The following is a 16,405-nucleotide window of genomic DNA, read 5'->3' on the forward strand; positions in this document are numbered from 1 at the left end:
AAAGATGGAAAAAGGAGGCAGAAGGTCAAAGTCAGGGAGATATGTTAAGATACATTGCTGACTTCTTGATGGAGGAAGAGGCCCTAAGCCCAGGAATGCAGACCTCCTCTAGAAGCTGGAAAAGGCAGAAGTGGATTCTCCCTAGAGCCTCTGGGAGGAAAGCAGCCATGTTGATGCCATGATTTTAGCCTAGTGAAACACACTTCAGACTTCTGACCTTCAGAACTGCAAGAAAATAAATATATGTGGCTTTATTTTTTTAAAAAGAAAGGATAAGCATTAAAATTCCATCTTGATAAGAGTATAAATGTGCAGAGTAGATGTTTAGTCAGCAACTGAAGAAATCCATTACTTAATTTTTTAGAGTTTAGTGGAAAACAAGAATAATGACTTAAGCAGCTTAAGTTGAGTTTTAAAATCTTTTTGTGACATTTCAGCTATTTCCTGGTCACCTCCATGAGACTTACCATAGTACGGCCAGCTTTTTGTCCCCATCTGAAGCCAGGGGGCTTGCAAAATTCTTCAGCCTCATGGCATACCTTTGAAGAGAAAGGACAAGCTCAAATGGAATCTGTCTGACCCTTCAGAAAGCCCCAACACCATTGGCGTTGTCATTACTCAAATGAGCTAGGGCCACATTGACTCTGGCAGGAGGACTGAGAAGGCCATGTGGGCAAAAGTGTGCTTTCCTGAAAACATGCACAAAATGTCACAATAGCACTGGTGTGATCAATGGAAGCTTGCTCCGGAGAAGCCAGTTATATTTAGAGCCCATGTTCTAGAACAGTGCTGTGGAATTACTGTGGGTTTCACCTGTGTATAAATGCTGGAAAAATACTGTTTCTAAGAATACTCCAGCTAAACAACATTATTGGCTTTCCATGAGAGGTGGACACAAATGTCAGTCTCAGTTGAGTTTTTGACACCTGAGGTAAACAATCACACAATGATGTCTGACATGAGCATGGAGAGGCCTCCAACACGGTTATAAAGGGCTTTTCTAATGGCTCAGGTGTGGAATATATTCCTGTAGGAAGTTTTTTTTTTTTTTTTTTTTTTTTTTTTTTAAGGGCGGTCAATTTCACAGCAGGTGAAGGTCTGAGCACCCCTAATTTATGGTGCTTGCATATTTTGTCTTTCCATTCTCTTTAATAGTTACCGTTCCACACCAGGGCAACCAAAGGTTGAGTAGTTCCCATTTTCATTCTTTGAGCTGAGCACATTCCATTCTGGGCATTTAGACTCTTGAAAATCAATTCATTGCATAAAATCATTGTCTGAGCTTTAATGCAATTTCACAGGAACTCGTGGTGGAATAAGTAGCAGAGTTCACTGTTGCAGAAGGAAGCTGAAGATGTTCAGGCAGCCTGGACTAGCTCTCCATCATGACAAGGCATTGGTGAGCCCACATTTTCAGCAGCCTCCCCGGAACACCATGCCCCCTATTGCCCTGCTCTCCCTATTACTGCCCCAGTTCTGTCCAATGAACATTTTCTGACAAAAGGACTCAGGCACTTGCTGTGGGCCCCTCCTGTTGTTGCCATATTAAGCAAAAAAGGTTTTTATGATGTCATAAATCTGTGTTTGACAGCTGGATCACTTCAGTCATTGTGATACCCCACTTGTTTTCACAAGTATATTTCTACTGAAGATTCCCAAGGCTCGGAGCAACCAAAATCACTTCACTGAAAAACATAGGGTGCTCTACCATTAAGGAGAGTATAATAAAAATCTCTTCAACATAAAACGTGCTACTAAAAACTATGTTCTTATTACAGTCACCCTCTAATTGCAGCCACTGTTGAAATGCCTTGACAGTGGAGTTCCAATTGCTTACATGGGCAAGAAGACTTAGTTGCCTTAGTTCATTTTATTCCCAACTGAAATTTCTCTCCAAATAAAACACATACACTAGGCAGAAACAAATACATACACATACACTAGGCAGAAAATATATAATTCTATATATAGAAGGGGTACATAAAGGATTGCACACAGAGCTGGTGAAATTTGGGGAAAAAAGGCCTGATGACATCTGAGCAAGGTGGATGGACTGTACCAATGTCTGTGTCCTCCGTGATCTTGGACTAGAGCTATGCTAGATAGTACCATGGGAGGAGATGGGGGGAGAGGGACATGTGAACTTTCTCTATCATTTCTTACAACTGCATGTGAATCTACAATGATCTGAAAAGATAGTTTCAAAAGACTGACTTTAAAGTGAATATCTCTAAACTATCCATCAAGTTTTACCAGGTTCCACTGAAAATATACCCTATGGGGGGAGTAAACTATCATATCATGGGAAAAAAACTACTTAGAGAAAAAGAAAAGAATTTGTAAATAATAAAGGGCAAAGAAGTGTTTTCTAAAGGAAATAAATATTACTCAGTGATTCACATTGTATTTTTACCAAAAATGAAATGTGAGGTTTTGCTTTTCTATTCTGAGTGCATGTGTAAGAAAAATATGTGTAAGAAGAATATGTGTGACTGTGTGTATATATATATGTGTGTGTGTGTGTGTGTGTGTATACACCACCCATAACTTCACCCTCAATTTCAGTTATGATCTTTTTTCCCTTCCAAGTTGATCCACATGCAGAAACATGCTTTTTGTGGTCAGAAATGTATTGAGTCTATAATTCATATTATAAACATTTTCGTGCAGTTACATGGTCTCCATCACTGTTGCATTTCAATGGCTGCAAATTATTCTGTTGAGAGTACTGTGATGTAGTTAATTACCCTTCTGTTATTGATGATTTGCTTTGCTTCAAATTGGGTGCTATAACATAGGCCAAACTGAACACTCTATGTATAACTCATTCTCCTCTTACAATTCTTTTCTTCAGTACATGAAGTTCAGATTTCTAGAATTAGTGGCTTCAAGATATGAATGCTCACTTGTATAGGTTTTCCTACATGATGCCAAATTGCCCTCAATTTACAAGGATCAATTTCCATTCTCCCCATCAGCATGGAAGAGGTCCAGTTCACCATAATTTTGTGTGTGTGCTAACACTGTGGCTTAGTGGTTAAGTCGTGCCCAACTCTTGTGACCCCATGGACTGTAGCCCACCGGGCTCCTCTGTCCCTGGGATTCTCCAGGCAAGAATACTGGAGTGGGTTGCCATGCCCTTCTCCAGGGGATCTTCCCAACCCAGGAATCGAACCCAGGTCTCCCACATTGCAGGCAGATTCTTTTACCAACTGAGCTACAAGGGAAGCCTGTGCCAACATTTTTACATTTCCTTGTCAATTTAAAAGTGCCTTAAATTGCATTTGGGGATGAATAGAAGGTGAAGCTTTCCTCCTTGTTTATTCATTAAAGTTTCCCCTCCATTTTGATTCCTCATTTTTTGCCAGGATTTTTATCTTGTACATCTTTGAAAATTGCAGGCATCCTTGGATAGACACTGAGAAATCAATTTCCCCTTAAAAGCTACAAATGGCAGTGGCAGCTTTCACATAAAGTAAGTCTGAGAGATACTTTATATGCTTGTCAGAGCAGTGAAAACCAAAGATGGCTGTCTGGCCTGGCAGAGCAAGGCTGGAACTTTCCTCATCCTTTCCCTACTTCAGTGACTTTAGCTAAATCTTATGAGTCTATGTAATCATAGTTTTTTTTTTCTTCATCTTCTTTATAATGGTTCTCATTCTTTTGATCTTTTCAAGTGCTTTCCTCAGAAAATATGCATGCTTCAGTCTGATGCCTGTCTGAAGGTTTAGGTACAAGTGTCTTCAGATTTGTAACGGTTTATTGCAGATGCAAGAACACAATAAAAAGCAGGCCTGGCATTATCAGTTAATCGAGCCAGAGGTGCCTGGGATATAAGGGCCTATCAGATGAAGAACTGCTCGCTCAGTCAAAAACCATGATGTCATCCATCCAGCAAATGAGGGTGAGTGCTTATCCACTATTCAGAGGTGGATGAAATTCTTTTCACAAATACCTGCAGATTACAGGAAGGCACTCAAATACAAATCATTTCTTCTCCTTTCCCTTCTTACAGGAATTTTTTGATTACCCACAAACTCCACTGCACCAAGACCAAAAGTCCAGAAAATTTCATTCAAAATGCAAATGAAACCAATAATCTGTGCTGTTAATACACCCTTCCCCAGTGTCAGCCTCTTCTAGGGTCCCCTGCTACCTACCACCTTGACTATCCCTCAAATTCTAGATGCGTGGAAAGTCTACTCCACCCTAATGTTGGAACAGTGCCCCTCTCTTTTTAATAACAGAGGCAGAAATTCTTAGAAAACATGATTTATAACAGAAATCCCAATAGGACTGCTTTCTGTGAATTATGAAACTGTGCTTTGAAAAGACAAGGAAGGGCCCGCTCGACACCATGAAATGATGATCCTTTATTTCCACCCACTACCTTTCCATTTTATGAATATCGCAAATTATAGCATTCACATTAGAACCTCTGAAGGGGATAACTGATAAAAAGCAGTGTCCATCAGTTATAAGTTTTCCATGACATGAATCAAATGGCAAGAACTAATTATGATGACTTCTGAGAAGAAGGTGCCTTGGATGAATCATCACTAGGTGGAAAAGATATTTTTCAAAAACATGGTAGCTTCTAATTATGAGTGGAGAGAGAGCTTAGGAAGAAGGCAGCAGAAAAGTATGAACCTGAGGAGTTCCACAGTCTCGGAGTACATGGTGTATGGAGACTTGGCTTCCAGAGGGTCTCTCTCCATCGCGTTGCCACATTCAGTGAAGGACAGGGCTGCATCCGCGTAATTCACGGCTTTGCCAAATTTCTCAAACTGGAACAGGAAGAAGACTCATCAACATGACAGTTCCTCCTCTCTTCATCGAAAGCAGCGGTGCTCAACCCAGGGCAACTTCACACCCCTCCCCCAGGGAACATTTGGCAATGTCTGGAAACCTCTTTGGTTGTCCCCACTAGTGATGGGGGAGGGCATCTAGTGGACAGAGGCTGGAGATGCTGCTAAACATCTGCAATGCCCAGGACAGCTCCCACTATGGAGAAGTGCCTGGCCCAATAGTGCCAAGGTTGAGATATGGTGGGGGCAATTAGGAATTTGCCTTGACAAAGATGTAACTTATTTCAGGTTCTATTGTCACGGCACGGAGGCTGGGTAAGATGAGAAAACTGTAGCCAAGGTATCATCTTTGTGGTATTCCTATTTTTGTTATATTTTTGGTGGAGCAGAATTCAAATCACTGCCTCGACTAGTTTCTATTGACCACAGTTACTAGACTGGTCATCGTAATGTCCTTAGAACAGGGGATCCCCAACCTCCAGGATCTAATGCCTGATGATCTGAGGTGGAGCTGATGTAACAATAATAGAAATAAAGTGCACAATAAATGTAATGTGCTTGAATCATCCTGAAACCATCACCCCTATTCCAGTCCATGCAAAAATTGTCTTCCATGAAACTGGTCCCTGGTGCCAAAAAGGTTGTGGATCGCTGGTCTAGACAGAGTTTGCAGTGAAACTCCACTTTTTACAAGCTTCCTGGACAATTAACGCATCTAGTCTTCGCTTGGAACTCTAGCATAGCATGTCAACCCCACCCCCAGGAGAAGAGTAACAAATGGATGCTATTGTCATGAAAAATGGGAAGCTGCAGCGTGACTGGTGACAATAACCACATCACTTTCATTGTAAATGATGGTCTGAAATAGTGTGTCAAAAAGCTCCCAAATATAGCACTACTAAATATTTTAGTTTAGTAAAATTTTATTGTAAAAGGTTTTAGCCCTGATAATGGTCACAATTAAACTGACTTAGACATACTGATTTCTTTTTTATGTGTAATGAATATTATATATGACATTTTTATAGTGAGTATTTTATAACAGTATTTAACATTTTCAATTTTTGGTAGCTGGATGGAAGAATTTCACTAATATGGAATTTTATGTGAAAGAACCAATAGAATGCAGGTTGAGCTATTTTAATTTTCTTATATACCTTTTATCAAAATATTTTCTATGCAACTGTGAAGGTTTCAATTCTCAAAACAGCAGAGTAGCTGTCTCTAGCAAAGGATTAAGTACAACTATAAAATGATGAGTTACAAGTCTTGCAGAATCTCTTGCTGTAAATGACTCTCTTTACAATAAATGTTCTTCCCCTTTTATGTACTGCAGGAATTTGGTGCTTTCCTTTCTGTAAGCTGTTGTGGAAAAACATCAGTTTCAGCCCAATTCAAACTGATTTTATGAAAACCTTTGTGTATATATGCAAATTATCTCCTTCTTCTCTTGCCTTACAAGATAACTTCCTTGGGTCATCCAACTCTGATTGGCTCTCCCCTGAGGAAATTAAGGAAATCTACAGGAAATCTGGAAATCAGGAAATGTACATTCTGATTTTTAAAACTGACTTTTCATTCACAAACCCATAGCTAGAAGGATCCTTAAAAACCACCTGGTCTAAATCTCTCTTTTTCCAAAAGGAAAAACTGAAGTCCAGAGAGAGGACTACATGGGCCATAGTGCCAATGAGTGGCTGAGTCATACCCTCTTCTGGGCCTCAGTTTCCTTATTTATAACTGAGGGGCTTGAACTCCGAAGAAGTGTCTAACTCTGGTATAGACGTTAGCCTGGCAAAGACATCTTCCTCTAAATGAGTATTTCTCAATCTCCCCCCATTATCATTCCCTCCTCCCTCCCCTCCCACTCAGTGAGTTTTTTTAGGCTTTTTTTTCACACATCCCATTGAAATTTTAATACTAAAGATATACCAACTATCTCCTTATATACTGTGGCCCTTGAGAGGGCAGTGGATGGTGGCCACTCACAAGTGATGGTGCAGAGACCATTGCGGTCCTTCATTATAGCCCTCCCAGAGGCAAGCAGCATGGGGCAGCTAAGTCTTGGCTGGACACAATGCAATGATGGAGGATATGATTTTTTTTAACCCAGTGGAGTTGAACTGACACCTCAAATTATGCAGGGCTTTAGTCAAAGGTGGGGATTCTGAATTCAGGGTCTTCTCTAGGGCAGTGGTTCTCAACGTTGGCTGCATTTGGGAATCACCTGGGAGTTTTGACACCCACATCGGTCCCAGTCTCAGAAATTCTGATTCCATTTCTCTGGGGTGTAGCCTGAGCATGAGGGCTATTTTAAAGCTCCCCAAGTGACTGTAACACACACGATTGAGACCCTCTGTTAGGTAGCTTAGTCAATCAAATAGCTCTCTGTGCCAGGTCTCTCCTGGTCTAGGTACCCACCACCGTTGGAGGCAGCTGGGCCAAGTGTCCTGGGATATCCAGAACATACTTTCTCTGTGCAGGGCCCTAGGTTATCTAACGCAGCAAGCAGTCAAGTTTTTTCTACAGACATGAGTTTCCCAAAGCCAATGTTTGAGGCACTTAACCAGCTCTCAGCAACTCTCTCCCTGCCTACACCAGTTTGGAGTTCATCAGAAACCATGGGAGCACCCACCTTCTCCAGGGCAGTTTCAAAAGTCATTTCAAATTCAATTGAAAGGTAGCATAAGCCTCAGCACCTCTGAAGTTGGAACAAGGGGAAGAAGAGTGGAAAAAGCAAGAATGGCAGGGCAATGTGGCACCAAGGACTTGGGGACTTGCGGTGCTAAGGAATTAACCAGCTCCAAACTCCCTATGTCGGAGCAGCAATAAGGAAACCTACCAGTGCATCAGCTTTGTGCTTCAGCTTCTTAGCCTCTTGCATGTAATAATCAGCATTGTGAACCCTAAACAAATGAAATGAGCTCATTCAGAAAGCAATGTTTCATCTTTTCATTAAAAGACTGAGTGGTCATACTTTGGGGGGCTATAAATCCATTCCTATACAATGCCTTGAACAGGGCTGATGGATGCTTGTCATGCATATAATAACCAAGCTTGAAATAATCCAGTGAATGAGATTGGTTCCTAATGGCCCATTAGGATAAATATTCACATCCTCCAACCCCAACCACTCAAGTTGCCCAAACAGATCCAACAGAATCTAGCTGTAATTCTCTTTGTTGGCACACAGTTCTACCTGAGGACATGGGTAAGCAAGGAGGACCAAGCAACCTAGGATTCAGCACCTGCCTTTGGAAACAGTAACAGAGCTCCATGTTTAAAATCAGCCAATGACATTTCTAGGTGGGGATAAAGATGTATGTGAGAAGGAGGAATATACTTTTAAGGCTATAGGAGCTGCATAGCTGCGGCTAAGGTCTTATTTCAGGTGACATATGCATGGTGCTCGAAAAGCCATACTGCCCCCACCCCCATTCGCAGCTCCCCAACTGGGTCCAAAGAATCTGGGGACAACATACGAGTCATCAAAAGTGAGCTTGGGTCTCCGGACATTGGTGGTGCTGGTGGACAGAAGGGGCAGGGCTGCCCACGATGTCATCTCCAGGTGACTGCTATCCATGAGGCCAGTAGTGATGGCGGAGGTGATGGTGGAAATGGTAGTGGTAGTGGTTGTGGTAGTGGCCGTGGCAGTGGCTGTGACAATGGCAGTAGCAGTGGCAGAGGCGATAGCAGTGTTGGTGACTGTGGCAGGGGCTGCCTTTTTTGGAGTGTCTCCCTCCTGGGAAAAAGGAGGACAAAGAGTTTCCATTAGGTTCAGATTTTTAGAGCATCTTTTCATAAATGCTTTGCATGTAAAACACCCTAGGAAACAAGGCGAGAGAAAAGAAAACAATGCACATGGCTTGAGGATACACAGGTGATCCTGGTATATGTCATGAACTCTGGCAGTCACCAGCTTTTGTTCTATGATGACACCAAACACTAAGCCAGTCACATGCTGTGACCATATAGCTCCATCATCCCAGTAAGAAAGCCATTAGCAAACGTCTAGATCCAGCAGGGGATATGTGGGGGGGGGGGGGGGGGGGTGGGTGGCGAATAGGAAAGGGAGGGAAGGATAGAGAGAGGGAGAAGGGGAGAGAAAGATAATCCGTCTGATGTGCATATTTTTGATAAGAAAGCCAGCCCAGAAACTTCCTCTTGTTACTCTGCAAAATGCCAGATAGTACAGCAAACCAGTCATCCCTGGGCCATGAACAAATAAACCAGGGTTCTTCCCACCATGCCTTCCATCTGAGCTGCTCTGCTTTAATCATATTTAGATATTGAAGTTCTATAAATTAATTCAAAACATGATCATGCTCCTGAAACTCTTTTTGAAAACCACTGCTCGATTTCATCTCATATTTCTCCCTCTCCATTACCCTCACCCAATCCATTACAAAGTCCTATTCACTCCCTCTCTCCAGTGACTCTTATATCTGTCCCTTCCTCCTCTGACACCTCAAAGGGTAGGCTCTCTTGGCTTCAGACCTGGCTTCACCCTTCCCAGTTCCCTTTCACGAACCTGTCACCACACTGAACTCATCGTGATTTCTCCACTATCCTGCTTTGGTTCCTTTGAAGCCTTAGGGTTGAAAAAGCCTCCTCCTCATTACTTTCTTTCACCTTGCTATAATGTATTGTATTTTTCATTTTTAAAAGAGAGGTAAAATACACATAATATCCAATCTACCATCTCAACCATTTTAAAATATCCAGTTCAGTGGCGTTAAGCACATTTACATTGTCCTCCAACCAATCTCCAGGACTCTGAAGTTGCAAAGCTGTAACTTTGTGCCCATTAGACCATAACTCTCCATCCCCATCTCCCCAGCCCCTGGCAATCACCCTTATAATTTCTGTCTTTGAAAATCTGACTCCTTGAGTTACCACGTACAAATGGAATCATACATTCTTTGTCTGTGACTGGCTGATTTCATCTAGCATGACATCCTCAAAGTTCAAGGTTGTAGCACATGGCAGAATTTCCTTCCTTTTCAGACTGGATAAGATTCCACTGTGAATTTAGACCACACTCTGTTTAACCACTTCCCTTCATTTCTAAACCCTCCTTATCTCTCTTAATACTCTCAGCTCAACCCAGATCAACAAATGCCTTCTCAGGAAAACTGCCTATGTCTATGGCTGGAAGTGCTTTAAACCTTTCTTGTCCCTTTAAAGATGGGTCCTTCTGAAGAAGGAAATATCAACCCACTTCAGTATTCTTGCCTGGGAAATCCCATGGACACAGGCTCCTGGTGGGCTACAGTCCCTGAGGTCATAAAGAGTCGGACACCACAGTACATACATGGAGATGGGAGAGGTGTGTCTCAAGCCTCCCCTGAGACACCAATCAGCAGCTATTTTGTATCCAAGTTTATCGAGCATGTCTCATTGTTCACCTTATGGTGAGAGCCCTTCCAGCACTGGAGCCAGCTCTGATTTGTAACACCCCCCACCCTGTCCCATCACCCCACCGCCCAGTGTGCTCAATGATTTGCTGACTGCAGGCCTGCCTGCCTTAATCACAAGTGTCACTTTTCAGCTAAAAGTCAAATGTGAACATTTCTTATATCCATGAAAGTCTCATCTTTTCCACTTCATCCCAAATCTCCAAATTATCAAAAATTCCCACCATGATGGGCTCATTATGATAACTGTGCTGAAAGACTGCACATTTAAAAGTGGTTATGATGGATATGGAGAAAATTGTTTCACGTCCATCACAGATTTTATTCAACCCAAACACACAAAAACTCAGAGCTTTCTGAACTCCTAAGCCAGCTTTACACTTCTATTGCCAATACCCGATGGCCAAGATGAAACAGCAGGCCAGCCCCAAAGAGACAGCCACGTGTTTCTATGACCAAGACAGGTGACAAGAACCTTGAAACACCACGTATACCACACATATAGCACTGATGTCAGTCCTGGCATGTGTGACTGGAAATGACTGCGTTCAGCCACAATCATCTAAGTCATATATACATCCTCTGTTGACCCTCACCCATCCACTGAGTCAATAAACAGGACTTCATGGTTACATGGAACAGAGAAGACTCTAAGAGTGCAAAATGGAACACACTTTTGGAACTGGAAGAAGCTGTATAGATCACCTAGTCAAATCTACTCATTTCATGGACTCAGAGAGGTGTCATAATTTGCTCAAGGTCAAAGAACAGATTTGTTGCAGTGTTAGCACTATGTTTCAAGCAAGTCTCTTAATTTCTACAGTCTCTCAGATTGCAGGCCATGGCCAAAGAGGAGGTAAGGAGTACTCAGTCGTATCATGGGAAATTCTAGTGATTTTCTTAAGAAAATGATCCATTTCTAGGTTTTCTAGGTGCAAATGTAATCATATTTATCAGATTTTCCCAGTAGTTTTGAGAGCTCTCAGAAATGCCTTTGCAGATCCTCTTATTACCATTGTCATAAGAACATCCATATTAAGCACCTGATTATTTGTGACCATGTACTAGGCGCTATGTGAAGAGAACTGCCTAGATAGGTAGGGTATGTGTCCTCCAAAATGTTGCAGTATAAAAAACCTCAGTTGAAGTTTATCACATTAATTATATTCAGTATGAAAAATAGGACTGATTTTGTAATTATCGCTTAGAATACATGGCTTCATTCCTAACACTCTAACTTAGCATCTTTAAATGTGAATGAAAATATAATCTGGGCACACACGCATACAAATTTCATTTGGAAAATGACAACTTTATGATAGAGCCATTTCTTTATATCACCATTATTATTTACCTAGGTATGTATGTTACCTAGTTATCTCAGATGATGGAGGACCATAAATTGTGGTCCTTAAAGTTCAGAGGCCTCATGGCTTTCCATGAAGTGTTAAATGGGTGCTTTTGGTTCAGGGGCTACTGGATTGGTTGTAGACATTTGAAAACTCATTGATTTTCACTCGTTTGCTTTTTACATTACATTTAAAGGATCTTGAACTGCAAGGAGATCCAACAAATCCATCCTAAAGGAAATCAGTCCTGAATGTTCATTGGAAGGACTGATGCTGAAGCTGAAACTCCAATACTCTGGCCACCTGATGCAAAGAGCTGACTCACTGGAAAAGACCCTGATGCTGGGAAAGATTGAAGGCAAGAGGAGAAGGGGAAGACAGAGGATGAGATGATTGGATGGTATCATCGACTCAATGGACGTGAGTTTGAGTAAACTCCGGGAGTTGGTGATGGACAGGGAGACCTGGTGTGCTGCAGTCCATGGGGTCTCAAAGAGTCAGACATGACTGAGCAACTGAACTGAACTAAAGGATCAAGTGCATATATATTTGCATATACATGCATCTACACGAAAAGGCAGAAAGATTTGCCATTAATATTCACTAGTGACACTATCACTCACAGTTTCCATGGTTCATGTACATATACCTGGGGCAGATAAAAAGACATTGTGTATGGATATGAAAAGTGATACAAATTCTCAATCATTTATGCTATCAGGCAGCAGTGCAGAAAATCCAAAGGACAGGATAATCCTTTAGTCGGGCTTAGAGAACCACAATTGTGTGATTTTAGCCACAGATTCAGCTTTTAAACTCCATTCTTCTGAGTCACTATTTTAAAACACAACTCATATCAGCCAAAGTGGGTGTGGAAAGACGTTAACTTGGAGTTCCAGCACCAGTTCCCTCACCTTGAGCAATTCCATCCATTTGGTCTTTCACTTTCACTAAAGAGTCTGTGCTTCCCACGTACTGTGGTCAGTATTGTAGAAGTGTCTCCCACCCCCAAGATCTGAAGGGATTGCAACAAAAGATAGGTCTGAAGCCCTGAACCTCTGAATAACCATTTCTTTGGAGAAGTAAGACTGGAATGAAAAATTCATTTGAAGTTAACAGAATCAAGATTGGAAATAACACAGAGTTTGTGTATTTGTGTACACACACACTTATATTAATATTTTCTCTCTGCCTCTTCCTCCCACCCCCCTGCAACATCTCCATGAGGTCAAGTTGACTTAGATAAACTGGGTCAACTTGTTTCTAGCTGACAGTGAGAAGATTCTTTCTATGATGCTTACGTTTACAGATATCCCTTTGAAAGTAGCACAGAATTTGCCTTCATTCCTCTTAGGTTTGGTTGAGGTGATCTGTCCTATCATAGGGATGGTTTTGTCTCGACTGAAGGGACCATTATTGCCGCTTATGTTCCTGCGACGTGGAGGGTCCTCTGGCAGTGGGGAAAGTGGAGGAGGAAACAGCTTTTCTTCTTTTCTTCTATTTGCTCTCCTGGATGAATTATTTCTGTGTAAACAAAAGTACAGGGTGTCAGAAAACTCTGTCTCTCTTTATTCTGATCTTTTGCATGATGCTGCTACGTTTAGCTAAAGTAATATGTTGGTTAATATGTTGGGGTGAAGAGTATATAGAAAATGCGTAGACACATAGATATCTATAGAGAGGTGGCCCTCCCTAGAGATTGAGCCATAGATACATGCAAAAATCTAAGAATAAGCACGGGTCTTTGAAACAGAACTCCATGATAAATGGAAATGTCTAATGGAGTGTTGCCCCAGTGTGATATTTGCAACCTTTCAAGATTACTGTTAATTAGATTTTTATGGAAAATCCAATGCAGACTTTAATCCCATCATTTTTTAGGATGGTTCCTACTTATTCTGCCCTAGGACTTAACTGCACAGTCACACAATAAATGGTACAATAAACAATTAGTGGAAGGATATTTTCTTAAGAAATATAGTACTTAGACATTACCCAGAAATAAATAATGCACTAAATACTTCCGGGACACACTGGAAATTGTATATTCCAACTGCTCTACTGGAGGCATAATGAGCCCCTGACCTTAACTTATTATACTGAAGTACTGATGTACTCTGCTTTACAAAACTCCATTTGAAAAATATTTTGTCATTTTGCCACAAAACATATGTGGTCCTAGAAGTGCTCCCATGCTTTCAAACTGATTTATCTGCCCATTAAATGGGCATCATCAAATAAACTGAGACTTCAAATAAAACAGAACAACTAAAACCTTATGCTAGCTGCTTAACATGGTAATTGGGCCATGGATTTTTATTTTAGTTACTATCTTCAACTAATCAATGAAGATTACTTGAATTTTAATCTTTTCTTAGACAACTAATATTGCACTGTGCAGCCATTTACTTTTCATGATTATTGACTACAATTTCAATAGCAAATTAAGTCAACAAGAATTTATGTTTTCCTCTTGGCCAATTTCAGTGTCTAGAAATATAGATTTACAATATCTCAAAGCAACAAATCAAAGATGAACAAGCACTCAAGTGTTTTGATTTCCTGAAATGGTAGACACCAATGCAATCCCCTCATTCCACTTCTGCTGTGTTGCCAAAATTTGCCAGTTGTAATAATATTTGCCATCTTCTCTGTCTTCTGTTTCATAAACACAGTCCTATGTCAATTTCTGTCAGGCAGCCAAATTTTTAGAAAATTCGCTGTTTCTGTCATTACTTTAATGGATTAAAATTAATTACAAAGTATTTGTCAGTGGATTTTTAAAATTGCTTTGACATGGAGAACCATTTTAACATAATAGCGAAGCCTGATGAAAACAATGGTGAAAATACAGGTTAGGATGCTTGTCCACGAAGATGCTCCGGCAACATCAGACCACACTGTATAATCATTACAGAGGAATTGCACTTTGGAGAATTTACATGGAAAGGAGTCAAGTATTGCTGTGGCACCTATAGGAGTGACTGGTTCCTTACCTATGACCACTTGACCACTCCTGGCCTACCTGAGTTGCTGGAGAAGGGGATGGAGGCTGCAAGGGGAAGAGCTGTTCCCTAGAGGCAGTCAACCTGCCACTGGCCACAGCCATTGGGCTAGGCCTTCCCATCTGCCATTGTACACAGTACATCATACACAGTACAGGACATTTGGTGCAGTGGCCCCTGTCATCTGGCCCCTTTTCCTTCTGTATGATAGCGACCTGTAACCATGGGGCCTTTAATGACTTCCTGGGTGAAAGATACCCAGAGGGTATTTTCTAGGGACTATTCTGTCCATTATGACTTCTTACTATAAGGGCATCTTTTGTATAGGCCAGAAGAGGACAGAAGGAAAAAAAGAGTCTCCCCTTTCATGCCTCAGAGGCCCTTATGATGGTTCAAACTTTAAAGAAGGGAAAAGGAACACATAAGGGCCCTTCTAGTGGATGATGGGAAACTCCAGTTGTCAGGCTGATGTGGTATCCTTCAGTAGGTTTAAAACGCTCATTGAGAAAAGTGAATGTTGTGTCATGGAAATTTCCAAGGATTTAATCTGAAGGATCAACAAAGCACCAAGGAGCACACAAAACTCGAAGACAGGGCTCCAAGGAGAAGAACTCCAAGAGGCCCATCCTGGTCTCCTTCTCCCTCAATTCTCAAAATGTTCCCAAATAAGAACCCAATTCAGGTCCTTCCTGAATGGTAAAGGATACTAGGTATACATTGATCCCCTAACTACTACAAAGGCAGAAAGATCATAAGGACCATAAGGTGAAATACCATTTTATGAGAACAAATTTGAATTATTAGACATTTGCCTAATACTCGATCATCTCTTTTCTATGAGATGGGGAACGTGAGGGATTACTGGGTCATTGAAGCAGGCTTGCAATGGGGACTGATGGTGTGGCAATATCCCACAGCCCTCTAGCTCTTCCTTGTGGCTTTTGGTGGCCTGGCCCAAAGAGATGAGAGCCCGGGAACTGAGGAGGTACCACCATGTCTGTCCTGTGCTGTGCTTAGTCGCTCAGTCCTGTCCAACTCTTGGCCACCCCATGGGCTATAGCCTGCCCGGCTCCTCCATCCATGGGGATTCTCCAGGCAAGAGCCCTGGAATGGGTTGCCATTTCCTTCTCCAATGCATGAAAGTGAAACGTGAAAGTAAAGTTGCTCAGTCGTGTCCAACCCTTAGCGACCCCATGGACTGCAGCCTCCCAGGCTCCTCTGTCCATGGGATATTCCAGGCAAGAATGCTGGAGTGGGGTGCCATTGCCTTCTCCATGCCTAGAAGCAGGGAAATAGGCTTCTTTCCCAATGGTTAAACATCATCCTTCCAGGGCCCTCCTACTTTCCAAGGAGGAACTTAAAATGGCATCCTTGTAGTGGTGGTACCTCCTCAAGAAGAGGCATGGCTTGCTCTACTAGAAGAGTGTCTAGTTCTGATAACTCCAAGTATCTGAAGGGATATTTCATATAAAATTATACCAGGGTTTACAAATGCATGTCACAAAGAGCTATGGGTCCTCAGGGAGACAGCATCCTGGGACCAAATCTGGGCTGGCAGGTCCTGGCAGCCCATGACCAAATCTCCTTAGTTTATCAAGCAGATCTAGTGGTCATTGATCTTTTCTTACCTTTCATCTCTAAACAACAAGGATCCAAACAAATGTAAACTGATAACTTATTTCTGACATCTTATCTGTGGCAGACTGATGCCCTGTCACTGATGTTAAACAGTAATCTGTGAAATCCATTGTTAGCAGCAGTTAGCCAGATTGCCTCTCCACTCTGGGCTGCTAATAGGTTTCAAAACTGGTCGTTGATGGAAGTTA

At 41.7% G+C, this 16,405-nt stretch overlaps 1 protein-coding gene across 8 annotated transcripts in view; it reads right to left on the minus strand.

Annotated features, from left to right (window-relative positions):
• Window positions 1-16,405, minus strand: part of AFF2 (ALF transcription elongation factor 2) — a 531,908-nt gene that overhangs the window by 22,749 nt on the left and 492,754 nt on the right. For all 8 annotated transcript variants that reach the window (XM_070462659.1, XM_070462658.1, XM_070462657.1 and 5 more), the window contains 5 exons: window positions 12,876-13,098; window positions 8,291-8,550; window positions 7,651-7,714; window positions 4,651-4,787; window positions 468-539 (listed from right to left, as the gene is read on the minus strand). In XM_070462659.1, coding sequence (XP_070318760.1) covers window positions 468-539; window positions 4,651-4,787; window positions 7,651-7,714; window positions 8,291-8,550; window positions 12,876-13,098 — 756 coding nt within the window. The remainder of the gene's footprint in view (window positions 1-467; window positions 540-4,650; window positions 4,788-7,650; window positions 7,715-8,290; window positions 8,551-12,875; window positions 13,099-16,405) is intronic.

The sequence above is a fragment of the Odocoileus virginianus genome, unplaced genomic scaffold (assembly GCF_023699985.2).
Source record: "Odocoileus virginianus isolate 20LAN1187 ecotype Illinois unplaced genomic scaffold, Ovbor_1.2 Unplaced_Scaffold_7, whole genome shotgun sequence".
In the NCBI taxonomy this organism is placed as follows: domain Eukaryota; kingdom Metazoa; phylum Chordata; class Mammalia; order Artiodactyla; family Cervidae; genus Odocoileus; species Odocoileus virginianus.